Source organism: Amblyomma mixtum, chromosome 5 (assembly GCF_055824585.1).
Source record: "Amblyomma mixtum isolate Tamu chromosome 5, ASM5582458v1, whole genome shotgun sequence".
Taxonomy (NCBI): Eukaryota; Metazoa; Arthropoda; class Arachnida; order Ixodida; family Ixodidae; genus Amblyomma; species Amblyomma mixtum.
Window position 1 is genome coordinate 58226331 of NC_143016.1, and position 23283 is coordinate 58249613.

Below are 23283 nucleotides of genomic sequence, written 5' to 3' on the forward strand. Positions count from 1 at the left end.
TACCCTTACAAAAAAAGTTTTAGACAGTCTATAGAGTGTCTATCGACTTCTGTCTATAAAGTCTATATAGTGTCTATAGACAAAAGTCTATAGGCAATACAAATGCCATAGAGAGTCTATAGACAATCTATAGATTTATGGCCATACACTTTTAGTAGACTTTTGTCTACATACATTCTATAGACTATAAATAGACACAAATCAATATCTATAGGAAGTCAGTAGAGTCAATAAGAGGTCTATAGACTGTCTATAGACCATTTTTATAAGGGTAGTTCTAAGACCTATACCGATTCGTCTTGAAAACACAGTTTCAACCTTAATAATTATATACACTGTAATGAAACACACCACGATGTAAACTACGACGACGAAGAAAACACAAAGGGCAGAAAGGAGAGAAGACGCCGAAGAGATCATAGATTAAGGGAAGGCGTTCGAAGGACTGTTCACTCCACCTGAGGCCAACAACAACAACGACCCTCCACAGTGGGTATGCGCCATCTGTACCTAAAGAAAACAAAAAAGATCACCTGTGCTCCTTGATCTCCCTTAGAAAGGCACATTCGGCTAGTCCCCGGAATGTAAAACATCAGCGATCCCATCGTGCTTCGAAGAGGGTGGGATATTCAACGGTCAGCATCACTGCCACACGCTAACCCCGCATCGCCTGAGAACGGCGTCCACACCTCCTCGGCTGATTCTAACCAGAGCCTTGCCCAGGTCATCTCATCGCTCTTCCATCGGCTAGGGTTCTTCGTCTCCTCTTTCGTATCCGCTCTTGGTCGCTCCACCCTGAAAACTGCGCACTGATCGGCGAGCCTAACGGTATTTAAATGCCTCCCTGACGACCCTGCTGCGTTGGTGCAAGCCGTAGAAATCGCTGCCCGTCGCTCCGCATTGCCCTTCAGACCTTATGCGAACTTTTGCGAAAGAACATTTCCGCGGTGCCACTCGAGAATGGAACCTTTACGGGGGCCATCGCTACCTCACTTGGTCGGCCTATACCACGGCATTCCTCCCAGCTTTCTCCAAACTTCCCCGTAAGTAAGACGTCCAGTTCAAGAGGATGCGATCGCGACAGCAATTTCGGGGGCAGGACGTCTCCACATTCATTTATGTCCAACTTCACCTCATTAAGGCGTGAAATAGCACGTGGCCATCGCCTGCAGCTCGGCAGTATTTCGTCGACAGCCTGCATGATTCCATCTATGCGGCTATCCTGACAGCCCAGGACACCAACTCTATAAACGATTTCGTGTACCTCCGTATTGCACGACACCGCAAATCGGCGCAAGACGCCCTCCTCCACCTGAACATCTGCCGGGAGTCCACGCATCCAATATCAACTCTGAGATGTGTAGCACCGAACGAGTGCTTCGGTTCCTGGGGAGCATGTTCAAGGCAAGATCAAGTGGTTCATCATGACGAGCAGCTACTCTTTCATCAACGGCACGGCAGCCAAAGCGACATCTTCGCATCAGTTAAGGGAAGGTAGTCTAGTTCAGCGTTGTTGATGAAGAGCACGACTACAAAGCGTCCAATGTCATTGGTCTCGCAACTTCCAAGCAAGTAACCTGCAGAGAAAAATACCATGGCAGAGGGACTCACGTGGACGTGCATGCGCGATTCAAATGAGCAGGGGTTCCCAAAAGTGACATGAAAAAACCTGTGTTTCATGACTCAGCAAATAATTCTATCAGTACCAAAAATATAAGATTGTCGGTCTGTACGGTTATTTTTTACCTCTGTTAGGAGTGCCTATCATCAAGCATGCCTAAAGATGGAATAAAAAGGTAACAACAGAAGGAATGGTATCGGAATGTAGAAGGCATTCATAATGCTCCTCCTTACTGCGAGCTATCGTAGCAGTCGGCAGCTTAATTTCACTAGCGACCGCTCAGGGTTAAAAGAGAAGCCGCATTCACGCTGGGAATTTGATTGAAAGACGGAGAGGGAACGCTACTTACAAATTCACATTCGGCGCTTAGGCAGGTAGAAAATTGATTTCAAAAACTGGATTCTAAAAAAAGCAGATAAAACATGATCACAAACATAGACGATAGGGCTTTCAATAAGTACTCTCATGTTCCTGCAGAATACTTTTTCCCCGGTCGCTTTAGAGCACTACGATGCCTTCTTTAAGGCTTCAATGTAAAGATCACGAATCTTTACGTCTCGGTTTCGCCGAGTTGCGACGAGGTAAGACGTAGCACTGGTATTAAAATACAAAGCCCGAGCACTGAGCTGTTGCCCGAATTTCATGGCGCACGCAGTCAGTCGGTCTTCGAACGAAATCGCAGCCAGCAAAACCGAGTGCTAATTTGAAATCTCAGAAAGCCGGGTACTGGGAAAGAGCGAATGAGAGAGAGAAAGAGATGAGAGGTAGGGAGGGATGCAGATACCGGCTCTCCATCGGTGATGATGCTAGGGACGGACGACAAGCGACCTGCTCTGCCCATCCGGGGCTTCAACGTTAAATGGGCAGGCGGCAGCGCCGGGCCTCCGGGGTCAGCGGAGGCAGTGACATGGGCGACGGCAGGGGGAGGAATCAATGGCGGCGCCCGACAGTATACGCGCTTCCACCGAACAAACACCTCTTCCTACCTCCCTTCCTCTCTTCCCTCCCTTCCTGCATCAGTGCACCAACCGCGCACGCATCGGCGCCCGTCTTCCCTCGGTTGCCAGATTCCTGCCGGCGAGGGTCTGGAAGCGGTCGAGTAGACTGGCGGACAAACGCGACTCCCTTGCGCTTCGCTCGTCCCTCTCTCTTTCTCTCTCCACGGTTTCCCGCACGTCAGCACAAACTGCGTCACTGGTGCACGCGAGCATCCTCAAGTCTTGCTATGTCGGCGTTCGCTTGTGTATGTCTATTTTAGTTCGCATCTTTCTTTATCGCTCTTCTCATGAGGGCAGCGCAACGTCCGCGGCACCGGAAGCCCGCTTCAGCTGCCACAGAAGGAGGGTGCCGTGCCGTCTTTCTTGTCGCAGTCCTGATCGTGTTGTTTGCTCGTGTCACGTTCATTAATATTGTTGTTGACGCTGTTGCTGCCTTTGTTTTTCTACTTGTTATTTACAGCGCCTTGCCTCTTTGTGCTCCGGCCCAACTCCCGTCGAGATGCGATCCCCATTTCCGGTCACCCTTTTGCTTTCGCCTCGAAGGCTTTGTACCTGTTTTTCTCTCGGTCCCTGTCTTCCGTCGAAGCTCCGTTAACCAGCTAATCGCTGAAATCTGCTGAGAACGCTGCAGAGGCATCTCACATAGTCCTGTGCTTCCCTAATTTCATAGGCGCACATAACCACTGGTATCGTGTTTAGTAAAAGTGTATTTGTGATTTTGTTTATTGCCTTCTGCAAGGCACAGACGTGAAGTCTTCGGTTCTTGTGCTTCTGTACAGTGAATACTTAGCTTAACGCTATCGTTTATTGCTACTTAGCTAACACTTGTCTTCGCAAACATTTCGCTGCCCTTCCTGCTTTACTTTCTAAGCATTAAATATTTAGGAAACTGGGACTAGAATAACTGCGTTTTGAGCTGTGTTTAGAATAAATTCTATTTTCAATAATCTACTTCCATTCGCAATTTTTTTTTCTTTGGAAAGTTGTCAAAATAAAATTCTGCACAGTAAAGTTTCAGATCCGATGAAAGCCTGCAGTGCATAGACGCTCATTGCCGTGAGTTGTATTTCTTCTCGACGTAGAGCACGAGATTACAGCGTTAAAATAGCAGTCGGAAGGGAAAGTGGTAGATTTATAGTTCAGTTCAGGTGGCTGCAAAAGCTAAATCCGAATCTAAAAATGAACTTAGAACGAAAACCACGCACAGGACGATACACAGGGAAGAAGTAGACAGGACGAGCGCGTTCTAAGTTCATGCATTACCAACTAGCCCCCCATCGTACACTCTCCGAATCCAAAGCAGTCTTTGGTCTGGCGTACCCATTCTCTACACGACATTACCGCTATGAGGTGAAGTTACCTATTGAATTGTGAAGTCAAGCTAGCGGTCGTTAAGTTGCTTTGAAACCAGCATGCCAGAAAGCATTACTATTCATTTTTAATACTGTTTCGTCTAATGCTCATTCTTCCAAAATTCTGATTGATTGATTGATTGATTGATTGATTGATTGATTGATTGATTGATTGATTGATTGATTGATTGATTGATTGATTGATTGATTGATTGATTGATTGATTGATTGATTGATTGATTGATTGATTGATTGATTGATTGATTGATTGATTGATTGATTGATTGGTTGATTCTGCAATAACGCTTAAACGACGAACAAAAAACAAGCAAAGATAGTAAGCGACATGGCACCGCTGATAAAACTCTGTTGTGCCATCTCTTTTTCCTCTCAGTCGTCATTTTCTTGTGAGCTGCAGCAAAAGAAACAAAGGCGATGTTGTCCACCTCAAATTTTACTAAGGGTCCCAATTTTCCTTCAGCTACTTTGACGTCTTCTGCAGCAAAGTTTCATTACGTGCTCCAAGTATATCACGGTCAATGAAAAAATAAATAAAAAACAGCGCATGGCCGCTGCTCTTTCGCAGTATTCATATATATAACGATGTTCTCTTCAATGGTCCAGACATCCTCCAAAACATCGCCAAGGTCGTGCGTGCTCAGGTCCATTAAGGCCACGAAAATAAAGATGACAAATGGGCCACAAGCTCAAGCAAGTTTTAAGGGTTCATCGTCATATCCAACTAAATATATAATCCGGTGTTTACGTTTCTCCGCGATTCCGACATCATCAGAGAAAAAAAGTGCTTGATCCGGTACTTAGAAGATATGGGAGGTTGAAGGACAGTTTACTTACCGAGGACAATAACAACCCATTCTTCTCCTGTTGTGCTTTCCCTATCTCCTGTTGCCTGCCTGAACAACAGTTCGCAGAAGCAACAAATAGCCTTGTCTCGAAGATCGAATACGTTAAAGGCAGAAGCGAACGTTGGAATCAATGTTTTCAGCTCCATCTCAAAAGCAAGATTGAGCGGGTCTGAAAGGCAGAGCCTTACTCCATACGGGCTCACAATCTCCTCCGTCCGTATTCTTGTTCCAGACCCCGTTTTCATATCAGCGTCGTTACTGAACAAAAGTCTATCGATTCGCTTCCGTCGTGGAGTGCATAGAAAGCGCACCGTTAATAAAAGAAGCGGTAACGACCTGTAATTCTTTTACCCTGCGAGTACTCGGTTCCCCTGTTTTATTTTTTTGCTTAGAAAGCTGCCTCGTCTCTCAAATTATATCCCCGTAATGTTCAGAGCTGCAATCTGGAAGAGGCACCATGCTTCTGCGTACTTTTCGACGAAGCGCCGTTAGGATCTAGAAATAGCCAGAAAGCAAACTTCGGCATCACAGCAATTATTTCGCGGGTCGCAGGTATGCGCACGCGCACATCGCGTCTTCTGCTGTTTATTTTGGTATTTCTTCGCCCGTGGTGGTGGTTGTTGTGAGTGCGAGGAAAGGACATTGGTTAGAACCATAAGAAAAGAAAAATGTGACATATAAGAAAGAAATGAATTTGAAAGTCTACGAAAAGTTAGCTCAATGACAAAAGCACGTCATTTCAACGAAGAAGTAGTTTAGATTTTAGGTTTTATGGGGTTAACGTCCCTAAGCAACTCAGGCTATTAGAAACGCCGTAGTGGAGAGCTCCGGATAATTTCGACCACCTGGGGTTTTTTTAACGAGCACTGATATCGCACAGTACACTCGCTATCAGTACTTTTACTTCGATATCGTACCAACTATGCAGTCCCTAATCGCTCATCAGGCTTTGAGCAAACTGTTTAGCTACAAAATCTGTGGCCTTCTTGTCAAGAACGTCTTGAACGTAGTACGAAGTCTGTCTTTCAGTGTGAGACTCTGACCACAACGTACGGCCTCTAGGACCCACATGCCCTATCCCTTACTATGCAGTTGCGCATGGCGACATGTTTTACACGGTACTAATGTCAGTCTTTGGTGTGATAGGAGAAAATTAGTGGCCCTGTGGTACTTGTGTAGACCAACGGTTTGCGTGTGCAGTTTGTACAGGTAGCTTGGGACGTTAGCATAGAAAACATGAGACGTCAGCTGTACGTTGTTCATATCATTTTTTGAAAACCACCATCTTCAAATCAGCATAGCTCAGCTTGCAAGCAGTTCAATGACTAAATTGGGAATCTTCCTCATGCAGAAAACCACAAGTTACATGGCAAAAAATGTGTGCAGAGAGCAAGGAATTGTCGTTTGTACTGGTCCCAGCTGTCACTTCCGAAGGGGCCAGCCCCGGAACTGAAGCTCAAAAGGGAGCAGCTGCGAACAGCAAAGGCGTGAATTATTTGTTTGTTGCCACACTGCGCGGCGTCTCTACTTGGCAGAGCCGCCGCGGTGGCTCAGTGGTTATGGTGCTCGGCTGCTGACCCGAAAGACGCGGGTTCGATCCCGGCCGCGGCGGCTAGAATTTCTTTGGAGGAGAAATTCTAGAGGCCCGTGTACTGTGCGATGTCAGTGCACGTTAAAGAACCCCAGGTGGTCGAAATTTCCGGAGCCCTCCACTACGGCGTCTCTCATAGCCTTAGTCGCTTTGGGACGTTAAACCCCATAAACCAAACCAACTAAACCATCTACTTGGCAGAGCAAGGCTGTCGTATCTTCTGCTCTCCCCTTAATTAGTTTTGTGTTTTTGTGTGTTAACTTGGTAATTCATTGTTAATTTGGTTGTTAATGGTTAAATTTGTGTAAGTCTGTTATTTAGTTCAATGGTAATTGTCTATACATCAGACGGCGTGTATCAAAGCTCCACTATGTTTTACATTGGTGGCCAGCAATTTATCGAAAGGTTTTTTGTAATGGGCTAATATACCAATTCTGCCTTATGTAAGCCTATTTCAATGTCCAGGGCTGTCAGAAACCGTTGATGCTCTTTGTTTCGCAACATTGTTATCGTTTTAATCGTGTTTGGAACGTGGCGAAGTGTTACTAGGCTGTCGTTCACAAAAACAACAAAAAAGCGGAAACGAGTGAAAGTCCTTCTCGCGCCATTGCTCTAAGTCGACAGCCTCGGGCGCTGAGCGAGTAGCGCCGCTCGAAGGGCCCTCAAAACTGGAAACTTGTTCCCACACTCGCCGCTGTGGTCGTCGAAGTCGAGGTCGAACACGGCAAGCCCGTTGACCAGCTCCGTCGTGAAGCCGACGCTTCGAGGCCCCAACGACGACATCCAGCCCCGGTTGCCGTCCCAAGCGACGAAGCATTCGCTGACATTGTCGTGCCAGTGATGCCAGGGTTGCTTGCAGATCTCCCGGTATGGCACTCGGCGAACAAACGTCGCCGGCGCGCCAACGTCGTGGTTGCTGCGGTTCTTAAGGTGGAACTTAAGACCGCCAAATGAGATCCCTATCAGGTACCGCGGCGCCGGTTGTTCGTCCTCTACCGCAGCTGCGTCAGAAGCGTAATCGGCGCTGTCTGCCATCGAAGACAGCAGCGTCCGCGAGAGCTGGTAGATGAACTCCAGCGAGGATCCCTCGTGGACGCTGCGACGGGGATGCGGGCATGTAGCGAACTGCTGCCGCGGATCCCTGCCGTAGCCTTGAGACGGAGGTGAGATGACCAGCATGTCTTTGGTGTTAGCGTAGATCTCAGTGCGGTAGTAGCGCACTTGCTGGCGCAGGTCCCGCGGCAGCACCACTGCCACGGACACGTCCCGCACAGCCATGATGAGGTCGTGGACACGGAACGCGTGCTTGAGCATCTCCACGTCCTCTAGGTAGACCGCAAGGCCGCCGGCGCCCAGCTTCTGCACCTGCCCCGAGAGCTCCGTGGCAAAGCGTGCGGTGTTGGCCAGGGCCATGTCCAAATGGTTCACCAAAACGCGATGGCCCCCGAGTGTCACAAATAGATGGCTCGGAGGCAGGAATTCCTGACCTACGACCTTCAGGAACACCCTTAGGTGCCTGGTGACCACAACCTGACCTCTGGTGTTCACATCTACGCAGCAAAAGGCCACATCAGTGCAGAGCTGCACGGGGAAGTCGTACACCGAGAAACCCGGGGACCGGATGCTGCTGCGGTCGTCGTAGAAGCAGAACAGCAGCCACAGTGATGAGCGAGGTTTACGGTGTGCCCGGGCGCCGTTCCTTGCCTTCCTGTCTGCAGCTGGAACGAAGGCAGCGGCTCGTCCAGTTTGGTGTGTTGTGGTGCTGGTCGTGGAACTTGGCGGCATAATCTTCGTAGATGTTTTGAGCGTGGTTGCAATTGCTGCAGCTGATGATGAAGCCGAAGGCGACGTGGTGGAAGTCGCTGCAGTGGGGCGACTTGTCGTAGACAGTGTTCCTCGTGGTGACGCTGTCGAGGATGACAAAACAAAAGCGTTCGATGAGGTTGAATTATCCTCTCCTTGCGACGCGGTCTGCCACACTTCTTCGTACAGTTCTTCCACCTGTGTTCTGTCCCTAGTGTCTTCTGTTGTACTGAAATCACCCGTCACTTCGCCGTAGTAAGCGTCATCGTTAACAAACACCAGCGCATGTTTGTCAAGCTGGGTGGTGATGTTTTCCTCCAACGTTGTGGCTGCGCCCGCACTGCTGCTTGTCACAATTAGGGTTTGCTTCAAAGGGACGGCTTTCTTCGTAGTGAAAGTGTGCGAGCTGCTTGCCTTTTTTCCAGCTCTTGTTCTGCGTCGCGGCTTTCGCGTGGCAGGTCGATGCTTCTCCGCCGACAAGGTCGCCGAGTAGACGGGAAGAACACGAAAATCCTCCTGCGCTGGACGAGGCAAGGGGGCATTCTGAAGCGGACTCGCGGATGGCCTGTTCTCGCGGGACGCCGTGTTCGCAGTCTCGTTGGCCGATACGTCCCCGGAGTCACGCACGATGACCGTGAGCACCGTAGTGATGCCGCACACGCCGAGGAGGGACAGCCCGGCAAAGATGGCGGCGGCTGTTCCCTTACTGAAGCCTCTTGTCAAAGAGCTGCGCTGTTCGTACATTTTCCGCAGAAACACTTGCGATGAGTCTCCGCTCATCTTGAAATCGGCGCTAGAAGCGAGCATCGTGGATCAGAGCGAGAGACGCACGTCCAGGCAAGACAGTCGTTTTGGAAGGGAATGGCAGTAGCCTTACGAGCAGCGCGTTCGTATTTACGTTCTTCTTCCTCACCATTCATCCACACCTGGCTGCAACGAAGCGGCGGTGGTTGACTGAGCCGGAGAAGAGTGAATATATGAGCGCGGTCTGCTGACAGTGGTATGATAATGATTTGACGTTCAACACGTGTGATCTTAAAAATGAATTTAGTATTTCCTCGCTGATGTCGGCATTAGCATCACCTTTGAACAAGTTTCCAACGTTGACGACCCTTCGCTTGTAGGGTTCTGTATATATCCAAAGATTTCATGCGTGTAACTTGCGTTGTGCAGTATTTAAATAGAATTCAAAAAGAATGCCATGAACTTTCAACTTCAGTTACTTAAAAAGTATATTATTGTTTGAAAACAGCACCTTGTTGTTCACGATGGAATGAAGGACCCCGCAGTAAAAAGACGTTCTCGTAAAGAAAGGTGTCTAGCATAAGTGTGAACATTTTCTGTCTCTACTATCTTTTTTACCTCAGCGTAATATACTAGTACCTTCTCATTTACGGCCTCGACATCACCGGGCGAGTAAATTATGCTGAAATGACGTGAACTTCGTTTTCCTCGTGCTATATAGGGCATTTGCATCTCTTACCTTACTCGGCCGCATCTAAGGGCAGTTAAAGCAGGAAAGAAAATAATTAGTTCTAATTCACCGATGATATTTCCGGCTACAGTGTAATTAATGTGAGAACACGCCTCAGCAGCAGTCATACGCCATCTAAAAAAAAGTTTCAAAGCTTTCTGAATGCTTGTGGTTCGAGAAAAACTTGTACTCGCCCGAAGGTCGAACTCGGAACCATCTACCAACCTGGCGCGTTTTCGTTTTTATTACTTACACAACACCATAACCGTAGTCCTGTCCTATAGTCTCTTATTCGTGTCGGTATTGCTGCTATTTCGTTACTCGAATTTAAAGGATTACGTAATGCACACTAAGCAGTACGACTGCTGAATAAATAACAATATATATTCGGAGGTCGTGGGTTCGGATCCCACCGGCGGCATGTGGTTGTTTTTTCTTCTACTTTTCTAATCAATTAGCTTTAAGCGACAACGTATTCAGTAATATTCTTACTTGATCAACACCACAAAAAATAAATTAATTAAAAAATCCCCTGTGCTCCTTGGTTTCTGTGGCTGTTGGCTTCTCTCATATTTATAACGAGCCCCTCATCCCCTTCCCTTGTTTGCTTAAGTTTTTTATGTAAGATGCATACGTGCAGTCCTTTTCAGAATTATCAATAACAGAAGATTTGCTTCTAAGCCGTCCGGTGAGGCTCTCTAGCACTACCGGAAGTCTTAAGCTCAGGAAAGGTGCGGGTTTCTCTCATTTTCCAAAGATTTAGAACACCCACGAAGCAAACTGAGCCACGAAAACCAAACCCAGTGGGCTCTGTATATTTGACAATTTCCCTGTATCATTAGGGAAATCGAGGAGCTCGCTGCTGTACTGGAATGAAGACAGCAGTTGTTTTTTTTTACCTAAAAAAAAAGAGTGCAGAGGAATGTAGTTGAGAATGCAGCGGTATATTTCATTTTCCTTGAGGAGGAATATAACACAGCCATCGCATAGTAATAGTTTTAAATAGTTTCAAACAGTTTTTGCATCTTGCTCATGCATATAGGTCCCCTCCCTTCTGTTACGCCTAAAAAGGCGCTCTAGGCAATGAAAGAACGAATTCCTCTCTGTGTTAGGCCAGAGCGTGTCATATTTCTTCCCACTGCCTGCTCCATCTGACCCTTATTTGGTGGCGTCTTTCAGCCGTGCTGCTGTCCATGGACCCGTGGGGCCTGTTGCTGAGCCGTGCCCTGAAGGCGCTGCACAGCCAGGGCGTGGGTCGCGCGGGAATCGCGCCCGCGCTGTTCCTGGTGAGCGCTCCGCGGGCGCTGCACCCTCGGGGCCTCCTGTCGCCGGCGCTGCTCGCGCTGGACGCGGCGGCGCCCGAGCTGCTGCGCGCCCTGTTCGTGGTGACCTTCGTGTCGGCCGACACGTCGTACGCCAAGCTCTGGAGGGACCGCCGCGCGCAGCAGCTGCACCGACAGGCCGCGGCGCACACGTCGGCCGTGAGTGCTGCTCTTGCCCTGAGCCCGATAGGTCGCATTTCCAAAGGTTAAGCGAAATCAGTGTATTGTCCGGTTTGTGTTAAAAGCGCATACGCATTTAATGGCCGTGTTTTATCGTCTCCTCTTTTTATTTCTTTTATTTTACCGTTGCCACACCGCTCTCCTTCCGTCTTTATCTCCCAAATTCACACCCCTTCCCCATGCAGAGTAGCATGTCAGTGATATTTAAACGCCGCCTAAATTCTCTGTTTTGAAGCGAAACGCTTCACTAGGCTCGTCAACACCGCGCTTCGCGTGGGCCACCCCTGGGCGCCGCCGTGGCGCGCCCTTTCCCTCTTCTCTGTTCTCCTCCTTCGCCGCTGCCGCGCGGTCTCCGCCGCAGTCCCAAGAGAAGGTTCTTTCGCAAGGCGTTGCGATAACGCGTGAGCGGCGGCGGCGGCCGTAGAAGAGGCGCAGACATTCGCCATGGACAAAAGAAAAGAAGACCCAGAAGTGATAGCGATGGAATTGGCTCAAAATCTACACCGCTATCGTGGTGCTCCCAGTGCCTTGTGAGCGAACTGCGACAGCCATGACGTCAAACAAAGCATAAATGCAGCTTTTCGCTTGTATATCCAGGCTTAACCAGAGCTAAGCCACTGCGAATTTTTTCATTAAAGTGTCTCTCTCTCTCTTGCCAAAAGTAACCGGGGGCGTACTTTGTGGCTGTGAACCAAGTAGCCTTTGCGCCGCGTTCTGTGTATTTGTTTTGTTATATCGGCATGGGCACGAGAGAGAGGGCGTCTAGTGGTGGCACCAGCTGGACCTTGTCAAAGAAGGAAAGAAACGCACAACTGGCATACCCAATAGAAAACAGAGAATATGGCATACACAACCTATCTACAATATACGGCTACCGCATAAAAAGATCGTCAGTATAGGCAGGAAGTTTTACAGTAGTATACCTCAACAGCAAACTGATCCCCAGCAGGCAAGCCAATGAAATTAAAAAAAGAAATATACAAGCATGCATTCGGCGGCGCCTCTTTTTGAAGTTCGCGGAAGTTTTTCTCGGCTCTGTTAGTTAATGGAGGAGTTTAACTACAGCACTAGTGTATTCTTTCTTTCAAGTATTGCCCTGCACGCATCACAGGAGCATACGAACGAATGGTTAAGCCCTGTGCTTGCTCTGATATTTTTTTTTTTTGACTGCTCATGTTTGCCCCTTGCAAACTGTGGCGTTCGGATTTTGTATTTCCGATCGGCGCTGTTGCACAAGCGAGGGCAAGAGAATAGCACTTCTGAAATCTTCCAGACAGAGAGAGAGGGGGGGGGGGGGGGGGTATTTTTTGGCTCATGTCCGAGCCTACGAAATTTTCAGAAAGAAGCCTGGCTGGAATTACTGTTGTTTTCAGATCTTTCATAGTATCCGCATCGCACAACCGGCATGCGAAGTTACTTCAGAAACAACAGAAAATAATTTAGAAAGATCGAGTCAAATTTACCATCTGAGACTAAATCGAAGGGAACCAGCAGCTACTCTTGTTACTCATTAGAATTGGTTGACGCGTCCCTTATGAGCGTAATGGACGCATCACTGTATCCCGTTGCTTTCCAGAGTGAAGTGCACGCCGCCTTTCGTTACTTCAACGCCGTGTCGCTCCTCGTCACTGCCCTGTGGCGATCGTCGCTACAATCAAAACCATCGAGCGGCGTCGCGCCATTGCCTCCCGGGTCCTCGTTCTTCTTCAACGGCACTTTCCCCAGCCTTCCGGCCGCCTCGAGTTGGGCCGATGCTCGGGGGCAGGTGAGGGCCTCTGCACGCTCTGGTGACGAGTTGTGAGCGAGCCGCCATGAGGATCGGGAGTTCGACTACTTGCAGTGCAAGTGATCAGTCGATAAATCGAACCGACTGAAGGGACAATGAGAAGATATTAATGGGATAGCATAACAAGCCTCATAGAGAAAAAAATGCATTGCTCATAAGATTCGCCCATTGGCTGGAGCGAAGTGACGTCATCAGACAGGAAGTGATGTCACTTCCGGTAAAAGCACTAAATGCTTATAATGCTACCCCATTGCCAATACATAAGAAAATTAGCTCTCCCTGTGAATTTTTAGGTATGGCGCACATCAATTTATTATTGGTTTGTGATAAAACATAACATACTTTCACTGAAAGCAGAGTCTTTATAAACTGGAACTTATAAACTGGAACATTACTAAGAACGAGATGCAAGTTTTCATGCCCGCGGGCGTTTTGACATGTGAACTGCGATGACATCAGTACATTTTTGGCACGTACCTCTGAGGCTAAACTACATCGCTATGCATATAATCTGTGATCACAGGGTCTTAACTATCTTGACGCAGTCATAAGCGTCACGAATTTTATTCCAAGGGATGGGAGAAAAATATTCTAATTTTCATGTCAAAACTTCCCAGCCATAAATACACCTTTTCACGAAGGACCGTTAACATGGAGAAGGACAAACATTCAAATTTTACTGAGACCAAAAGCTCGATGAAATTGTCCTCACCCTCCCTTTAAGCTGTGAGGCACGTTCAGTACTGGCCGAAGTATGCGCCTGTTCGTTAGTTTAAATTTGTCGCAGAGCTCTTTGGCATGCACGTTCCAAACTGAGTTTGACTGCGTCAATTCCCTGGTAAAGTATTAACTTCCTTCCTATCTCTTAACTGAAAGGAAAGGAGGAAGGAACATCAAAATACATTTCCTTTTTTTGCCTGCTAAGAGTTATTTTCCATCGCTCCCCAAAACAACGTGCATTCAAGCGCATAGCTTGGCAACTCTCCCTCGGCTTGAAGGGCTGCTCGTGACATGCGCAATCATTCGCATGAAATGGTCCCGGAACCATGTTATAAACGCAGTAAGAAAACTCACATACGACTAGACTGCACCTAAATAAGAGTTATAAACGCTATACGCCTATACAACCACACTGCAAATAATGTTCGCCCTTTCCTGCATCTGTTTCAAAGCGTGGCACTCCTTTCATGCTCCTGTCACGCCTTTTCATCTCGTGCCCATTGTGGCCGGAGGCTGCGTCTGCGATTAGCTGCATCTCTCCCGCGTCTCGAACGGCAGGTGCCACTGGCAGAGCAACGGCCCACAAAGCAGGCCTAAAAACCGCAGCCAGTCGCGCGCCGAAACAGGCGGTAATTGGTTCAGCCGAGTCAGGAGAACAAGGAAAAAAACAAGCCGAAATAAATGTATAGCACACTCGTTAGGAGGAGCGTCATGAGCTTGTGCACACTTGTAGCTTCACGGCGGGCGGGAGCTGCAAGTAGCGGCACAGCGCGTGACGCATTGAGGTGCACGCTAGTTCGTTGATGGGTCGGTGGGGGTTTATAGGAATTGCCTCCGCAAGCGTACAGCGGCAGGAGGTTCCACAAATGGTGAGGCTTTGTAGTAAACAGATTAATGTAAAGTTGAACCTGCGATTGAACCTACAGTTGGCTCGGTGATTACTTCGTTATAGCCCGTGTGGATCGAGCTTCCAAGGAGAATCGTCATTCCTTCGTTATATCCATTATTTTGTTCTAAACCGCTCCGTTATCACGAAGTTCGACTGTATTTCATAATATTCTTTCTGTGGTATCACCATGACACAAGTGTGCATATACATTTGCACCCAATATCATCATCATCATTAGCAATCCTCTAGATATGTAAGGCTTTTAGCAAAAAAAAATCATTCTGGCACTCCTTCAGACCTCAACGGACCTTGGTGTTCGACGACAACACATTATTGCCAAAAAGAATAGGAGTGCATTGACGTAAAACTGCTTTACCGAAAACCGAGCGAATGTATTGGCGATTTTCATGGCCTAGAGGGGCAGCCTCCTTTGATGTGGTCGCCCGGTTCTTGGGCGGCATACCTCGCCTCCAAAAGGGAGTGCACAACTGGACAGTTTACTTCAGTTATACTCCCCTATAGGGGAATTCATGTTTAGAGTGTTGGAACATATTTGCACCATGTTGATGACGCTGAAAGATTAACGTTGAGATCTTAACGGTATAAACAGAAGGCTTCCAATAGTGGCCTTTCTCTCGTTCCCGCCTGGTCATGTGCGCAGGTACAGAGCAAGGCGGTGTTGCTGGACTACAGCCCGGGCGCTCGGGGCTTCGTGGCCGTGCGAGAGACGGAGTTCCGGGATGCGGCGCAGCCCCTTCGCAGCGGCGCCTACCAGGTGTCGGACCGAGGCTCATCGCGCTCCTGGATCGGACGCGTCGACTGGCCCGCAGGCCGCCGGCTCGAGCCGGACCCGGAGTGCGTCCTCAGGGAGGTCCAGTGCGGGGGCACGTGGGCAAGTGAGTGCATTCCTCGCATCAGCTACAGCCGGTGATGTAGGCAGCTGGCTAAACAAGTTGCCATGCTCCAGAGAGTGCGCTTGCGAAAGACACAACAGTCGGCGATTATTGTTTGACTTCATCTTTTTTTCTGCGTTGGCCCCGGCAGTTCTTTTAAATTTGCAATTCAATTTTTTTATTACTCTTTCGTTGTTTCTCTATGCAACTTTTTAAGCAATGTCTTGGCATACACATGAAAATTGCAATGTTCGCTGGCGACAATTAATAGGTGAAAGAAATGTCAATTTTGTCGCTGCACTGAAATATGCCAAGATTATTTTACCGTAATAACCTATCAACTAGAGTGTTTGAGTTCACTTTCTTTGGGAATAAGGCTCGTGTTTTTAGGCAGAACGCAATATGGCGCATCGCATAAGCACCAGCACTGATGTGTCCCAAGAATGAGTGCTAAGGAAGCTACGCATGTGAGCTCAACCCTAGAAGGAAATAAAAAGGGCTGGAGTAGGCACTGTATATCACATTCATGCCGTACGTCGAGGTAAAAAGGATTTAAAGGTAGGATGGAGCGAAGACATACAAGTGGAGCGAGTATTGGGTAGCAACCAGTTCAGTTTATTACTTGTCACTCTTCATACGCCAAAGGCGAAGAGACGACATGCTGAAGCTGCTTGTTACTACACAAGGTATGGCGTGCCTGCGTTTTCATGTGCGTGGGTGCCTGTTGCGCTGCGTTCTGTCGGAACACATCTTTCCCGAAGTACACACCAGCAACTGTGACAAAATCTTGTACACGTTACACTCGGCATCACCTGGCTACTTCGATAGTATCAGAAGCAGGTGTCTCCGCAAGTTGCTCAACAATAGCTTTTTACGGCTCTAATTCAAGCCGAACTGTTCCGCAAAAAATCTTTTGTCCCCCTTACCGTTTCTTTTCACTTTACCTGTCTAGACGACAGCGAGTTTTCTCTGCACGTTTGTGCGGAAAATGGGTGACCTGGCGTAAAAATTCAAGAACGCGAACACCTTTACCAATCCTTTCAAAATAAACAAGGGGGCTTTGAGGGCACCTCACGGTAAACCTCGTACCCTTTTTAACAAAGCGTTCTTGCACGCTAATTGGTCCATTACGAACAAAGATAAGACTACGCAAATATGGAAAGCACTAAGTGACCTCATATTCGTTTCTTTTCCTCTTTTCGTTGTCACATTCGCGCTGTATTAGCTTTGTTCCTAATCAAATTTACAGCAGAGCTCTATTAACCCTAAAATCAGCTTGGACATCCTGATTTTATCACACGCAGCAGTTCTGTGCAAGTCGAATATTTTTGTTTGCAAGCGTCGCTAGAGCTCACCTATGGAAACAAAGATCTCGCAGTCCATTTCTCGAAGGCGCTGTCTTGAGCAATCACTACTACAGGTTATTAAGCAAACAAGGAAGGGGAATGAGGGGCTCGTTGTAAATATGACAGAAGCCAACAGCCACAGAAACCAAGGGGCACAGGGGATTTTTTTTTCATTAATTTATTTATTTTGTGGTGTTGATCAATTTAGAATATTACTGAATATGTCATCGCTTAAAGCTAATTGATTAGAAAAGCAGAAGAAAAAACAACCACATGCCGCCGTTGGGATCCGAACCCACGACCTCCGAATTACGCGTCCGGTGCTCTACCTCAGAGCTACGGCGACGGCTGTCAAACATTCTGGTTTCGGCTGTCAAACCTGTGCCCCTGGTTTCTGTGGCTGTTGGCTTCTGTCATATTTACAACGAGCCCCTCATCCCCCTTCCTTGTTTGCTTAAATGCTTAGCGAGGGCCTCGATTCTGGCAGCCTTGATGCCATAGGAAGCATAAGAGGGTTCTCACACAGCTTCCACCCTCTCCGTTCGATGACGTTCTACGTCACACCTGCGGTAACTCAGGACGTTCTACGTCCGCCGCTTATGAACGTGGGTGGCGCTGATGAACACTCTCAAGGTTAGGTTACTTGTAAACATAAATACCCCCGAAAGCAGAAGGTTTGACAGCCGTCGCCGTAGCTCAGAGGTAGAGCACCGGACGCGTAATTCGGAGGTCGTGGGTTCGGATCCCACCGGCGGCATGTGTTTGTTTTTTTCTTCTGCTTTTCTAATCAATTAGCTTTAAGCGATGACATATTCAGTAATATTCTAAATTGATCAACACCACAAAATAAATTAATTAATTTTTAAAAAAAAATCCCCTGTGCCCCTTGGTTTCTGTGGCTGTTGGCTTCTACTACAGGTTATGCTATTTATGGGGCCATAACACCAGTGGCGTGATTGAGTTTTACGTCAGCAGAACGTTTCGGAAGAGCGGACGATGCTTCTAGATCCGTGGTGCTACCTTGGTAATCTCCCTGGTTTGTTCGTTTGTTTGCTTGTATTACTTCTTTACTTCCGTATATTCTCCTTCGCCCGTATAATCAACATGTGGTAAATAGGTGCGAATCCCCCGCAGGAGGATCGGATTTCACTTGACTAGCAGCTTGGTCTAGTCGATGAAAACCAATATAGGTTCACCGCTGGTTTGATTAAACGACAGACGACCTGCTTCCGACCTAAAATTCCACATCACGAGGGAAATGACCGACAAGAGCGTTCCTCGTTGTCGTCTGTCGCATTCCCCGCGATGTGCACTTCTAAATAAGAAGCGCTACGTAGTGAAATGGTAAACTTCTGAATGCTACGAAAAATAAAAGAGAGAAGCTGTTAGACGTAGAGACCCAACGTTGGAGGTGAGCTTGTGCCGTGCGCTGATACTACTGCCCACAATCACGGATTTCGCCAGAGTCTGGCCAAAACCGCGCCGTTACCTTGAAGCGAGAAAGATTAGCAGGTGGCTACGCTAGCGTCACACAGCTTAGCCAATGACGAGGCGGCACAGCTAATGAGAGAGCGGCTGTATCACAGCTTCGGCCGTGTAACGCGTGTCAGCGCTCACTCCGTAGATACATTGGGATTGTCCATGGGGGCACCTGACGGAGTAGTCGAGCGTCGCTCGCCCTCCCTCAAGCAATGCTATAGCACCTACTTCGCATTTGATTAATGATGGAAATCGACTCTAATTTCTTTTTTTCAGAAAGCTTACTCAGAGCTACTACAACACCGCAAATATTTCGCTCGATTCGAATTTAGGACCACTTTTCAATTTTTTGATGCATGGATCGGCGCGCTTCTTTCTCTATCACTGACTGAAAGGCTGTCTTACACCGGTTGCAAAGGCATTCCGACAAGTTACGGGCTCGAAGCGTGTCAAGTTGGACGTGATTCCCAGGCGTGTCGATCCGCCGTACCGGAGTGAAGCAAAGGGCTGTTTCTGGGACCGGGGCCGTCTTTCACGGCAGGCCACCCGATAATCATATCGATGGCTTCACGGTGCGTTAGACCGTATACGCGTCAGAGCGATGTAAGAGCCGTAAACATCGGATCCACCAGCCACGTTCGCAGAGGACGTGCTGCTATGAACGGCTATCGTGTTACTGTGTACATTCGATATCGTGTAACAGAACTCTGCAACATTTTTTTTTATTCGGGTTCCGGCATGCTGCGGCAATTTCCGTACCTGATGCGCACAACAGCAAGCACGAATCACCAATAGCCGAGGCCCTTCAGCGATTGTGTTTCTACGTCATCATTTTGTCTCTTCATTATTGACAGCCCCCGGAGCGTCATGGAACCAAGCGAGTGACGTCAATCGTCGGCTGGGTATCAAATGATGGGGCAACCAAGGGAAATAACGCAAAACAATGCAGCTCAGATCGCTGCAGAAAGACGACGAAGCTGCTTGAGTGTAATGTAGGCGCAAATCGCCGCATCTTAAATAGGGTTTATCGGGTTTAATGTCCCAAAGTTACTCAGGCTATGAAGGACGCCGTAATGAAGAGCTCCGGAAATTTCGACCATCTGTAGTTCTTTAACGTGCACTGACATCGCACAGTACACGGGCCTCTAGAATTCCGCCTCCATCGAAATTCGACCACCGCGCCGGGATTGAACCCGCGTCTTTGAGGTCAGCAGCCAAGTGCCGTAACCACTCAGCTACCGCAGTGGCGCATCTTAAATACGTCGCTACATGGGATATAAACGAATGAAACTATCCTAGGAAAAGAGAAAGCAGGAAAGGCAGGTCTCCTAAAGCATTCTGCAAAAGTCCACTTCTTTTGTATGCGTGGTTTTTTTGCGGAACGCTTTATGCATCTGAAACCTATGTCCACGAAATTCAATAATTTGAAGTACGTTGACTAAAAACTGATTTAATGAAAGCGAATCACCTAAAAAAAGTTTAAAAAAAAGCAGTAGCTGCCACTGCTAGTCGCTGAACACATTTAGCGGTCGTTCTCCACTTTGTTTTTAGTGGCATCTGGTTCCACTGCACAAGGAACGAATACTTGAAAATTCTCATTCCAGACAGAAACCTTCATTTCGTAATGGATTGAACAGCAGCCATGAAAAAACGACTTCGTTAGGAAACACCACAAAAGGGCTCGAAACGAACTTTTATATTTGCCGATGTCTTTTAAACGCCGACCAAAAAAGAGGATCATAGGCATCATCGCACCAACCAGCGAACAACGAATACGCTGCACCCGAGTCCTTGAAGCCCCTCAACTTTAGCGTCCTCGGTGAGAGCGTGTTATCGAGCGCCACTTGTAGGCGGACACAAGATGAGTCGCTTACACGGTGGCCGGCTTCTGTTCACGCCAGCTCCACAGTCTCTGCCGCCGTTCCACTCATATATTTTCCTCCTCCTCCACTTCCTGTTCGTGCTTTGTTTTATAACGCTTTCCCCAGCGTGCGCTATTTTAATTTCCTCGAGCGCCGCATTCGCCACTGGCATGCCGCGAAGAACGCCGAGCTTTCAAGCGTGCAAAATTTGTGACCAGCTAGCAGCTTGTTCACAAATTTCGCGGACGGCAAAAATTGTTTTTGTTTTGCGCTGCGCGCGGACAATTCCGCGCCGCTCCGACGCGTCGTCCACGACGCCTCCACGCCTGGCTCATTTCCCCGGCCGGCCAAGGCGTCGTCACGCGCTCACAACGACGATATTTCGCGCCTCCGCTGTCATGCGTACGTGTGTGCGTCTGTGCATAAAGCAGAGAGGAAAGCCTGACTTGCGCCAAAGTCCGCTCTCCGCATACAGCAACGCCGCCACATAGCTGGGCAGCGGGCCGCACGCGTCTTTCTTCGTTTATGTTTCGCCTTCCCTAGACGGTGCCACGCACAGCTCGGTGTAGGCGACCAAAGCAGCTTACAGAAAAGAGGGCGCGTAGAGCCACCGAGGAGCAGCGGCGGCCAATGCGTGGGTTTCGCGCCGTCAGGCGCCACATTCTGACACTGCCTCGCGGGCTGCTGCTGCTCGATCTATCCTGGGGGATTTTACTTCCTTCTTTTTCCTTCTTTCCCTCCTACTATGCTCCTCCTTGTCCCGTACGTCACTTCCATTGTGCGAGCTCGCCGGGGGTGCCCAGTCTCCCTTTCTTCCCCCGGGCAACTGCTGCTCTGTGGTCGACATGGGACATAAAACTGCTCGTATTGGGCCGAAAACGGAAGTAAGAAATGAGTGAGTACGACGCGTCGATCCCCCTCTTCCTTCTCTCAGGCCACTTGCTGTCGGCCTCGCTCGGGCCTCAGCGATGTTGCCGTAGCAGTGGCTTTATTTGTTCGAGCCGCTTCGGACGAAGCGGCTTATAAAGCCACACTCGTTGCGACCACGCAAGAAAGGAAGCAGAAAAGGAAAGAGCGCTCTCTTTCCCGCTCGATGGCATCTGTCGCGGCAGAGATAAGCGCTTTACTCGAGAAAGATGAGCGCGCTCTTCTCCATTGCGACACCGCAAAAGCACGCGCGCTGAAGTTGTTGCTAAGACGCAGCGGCGGCTTCGTGGAGAGGAGAGCAAAACGCCGGCCTCCTATTGTGCATTTCCATTGTTCAATTAGATGTTCGCCATGTTTTTTAGGCGTCTGGAACGAAGGGATTATGTACGCAGCGTGGTGGCTGAGCTTTCGGAGAAAGGCTGTGAGAGTCGCAAGGCCGCGATGCTCTTTCTCGTTGCTGAATTCAATCAATTTTATTTATTCATTTAAATTTTCAACACATCTCGCTTTACGCATCTCGTTCTTGGGACCCCTGCTCTCTAAATTATTTTTTTTGTTGTTTGCTGAGACCCTTTCTCGTTCCAGCCGGCTGCTAGGAAGTTTGACGGCGCTTTAAAGAAACCATGGATCGTCCCAAATACTTTTTTGAGCACTACATTACATCTATAATGCTTTTGTCGTTGCCCAGCCACTACTAGGCGCACTTTTGTCCATTTATACTGGCGTGTGTATTATCAAATTTTTGAGGGCGGGTGGAGAAGATCCGCGTGTTCACTGTGCTTCCTACGTCATCATTTTTGGGCATGAATTTCGTCACTGCCCTAAAATTCTGACCTTTTGCGAAGTATGACCACTGCAGGTAGCCTGGAAGCTTGTTTTTTACATTTTTACTGCGTGCGCAAGTAATTGATATCTGGCACCTTAAGCCTCCAGTGAAGGTCTGTACTCATTAAATTGAACGTGTTTATGCTTGTTCCCTGTTTTCAGTTTATATTTTCACCGACAAAGATTATCAATTTATTGCATTTATCTGAAACTCAAATGCAAAATTACAACTAGCGACGCTTGTGGGATTCGGCGTAACCAGATGGAGCGGGGGTTAAGACATGGAGGATATTTGACGTCGCTTATACACTGCAGCCAACCACGCGTCGAAGGAAGCGGCGGCGGCAAGAGCTTTTTAAAAACCCGCCGCTTCATCTCCCGCCTCACTCTAATCGCTGCGTTTCCAACTTTACTCGTTCTGCGTTATCGGCTGTCTTCAATCACAACTTATACTATCGTACAAATAAAGAACATTCCAATGCCTGCAGGCATAAATGCAGTTGAATTCTATTCTTTATCACCAAAACAACGCAACCAAAGCCGCCGCCTCGTATTCATTCCTCTCATTCTTTACTCAACTGAAGGAGCAAACACAGTAAGAGGCATTTTCTTTTTTGTACCTGCGCACACATTTGCTTTCGTTAGAATTTTGTCAGCACATCGCCTTCGTCATCTCCAACCATAGCGATACTGGCAAACAGCTATTCTACTTGCCCCCCAACGTTTATAAACGCCTTCTTGAACAGACGCTATTTTCTTTTTGCCACAACAACGTGCAAATAGCTCGAAAATCGTGACTAGGGATGTTACTATTCACTTCTGCCACTGGAATACGCTCTTCCCAAGTGGCGCCAAGGCGCCCAGTCAGTACAGCCCGCTGTGTGCATTGCTTCTGGGGACGACTCAGTAGCTGGCGCTTCCGAGAATCGCCTGCCTAGCGACACATCATCCGTTGCATGCAGCCGGGTTCCTAAGAGCCGTGCTCCTACGACGCCTGCCGAGAAAGTTGTTCGAGTTTAGGCTGAACTCGGGGCCCGCATTCTTGTACCTATATATTCTCGTCCTGGGCACTCGGGCGAGCAATGAAGCCACTCTTCATGTGCCTAGCCGCCCTTACACCGGCCCTCATTTCGCGCACAAGCAACAGCTTCGTTGTATTCTAATCTCTTTGTCTTTGCGCGGAATTCTCAGCGACGACGAATGGCATGCGTACAGTTTGCGCAAGACGACGGTTCAAAGTCCCCGTAACGCAGGCCCCCCGAAGAGGAAACTTCGCAAATTGTGGCGGGGGTCGAGGCAATCCCGAGAGAAGCGGTGAGGATTAAATTCGTGCTCGCCTCGGCGGATGG

The 23283-nt window shown here is 48.4% G+C and overlaps 2 protein-coding genes across 2 annotated transcripts in view; one reads left to right on the forward strand and one right to left on the reverse strand.

Moving 5' to 3' along the window:
- Positions 1-23283, forward strand: part of LOC149342305 (retinal guanylyl cyclase 1) — a 136954-nt gene that overhangs the window by 34212 nt on the left and 79459 nt on the right. The window contains exons 2-4 of the mRNA XM_089542147.1: positions 10885-11186; positions 12784-12972; positions 15264-15498. Of these exons, the coding sequence (XP_089398273.1) occupies positions 10885-11186; positions 12784-12972; positions 15264-15498 (726 nt within the window). The remainder of the gene's footprint in view (positions 1-10884; positions 11187-12783; positions 12973-15263; positions 15499-23283) is intronic.
- On the reverse strand, positions 7041-9038 carry LOC149342306 (uncharacterized). Its single transcript, XM_089542776.1, has one exon. The coding sequence runs from the start codon at positions 9036-9038 to the stop codon at positions 7041-7043; it is 1998 nt and encodes a 665-aa protein (XP_089398902.1).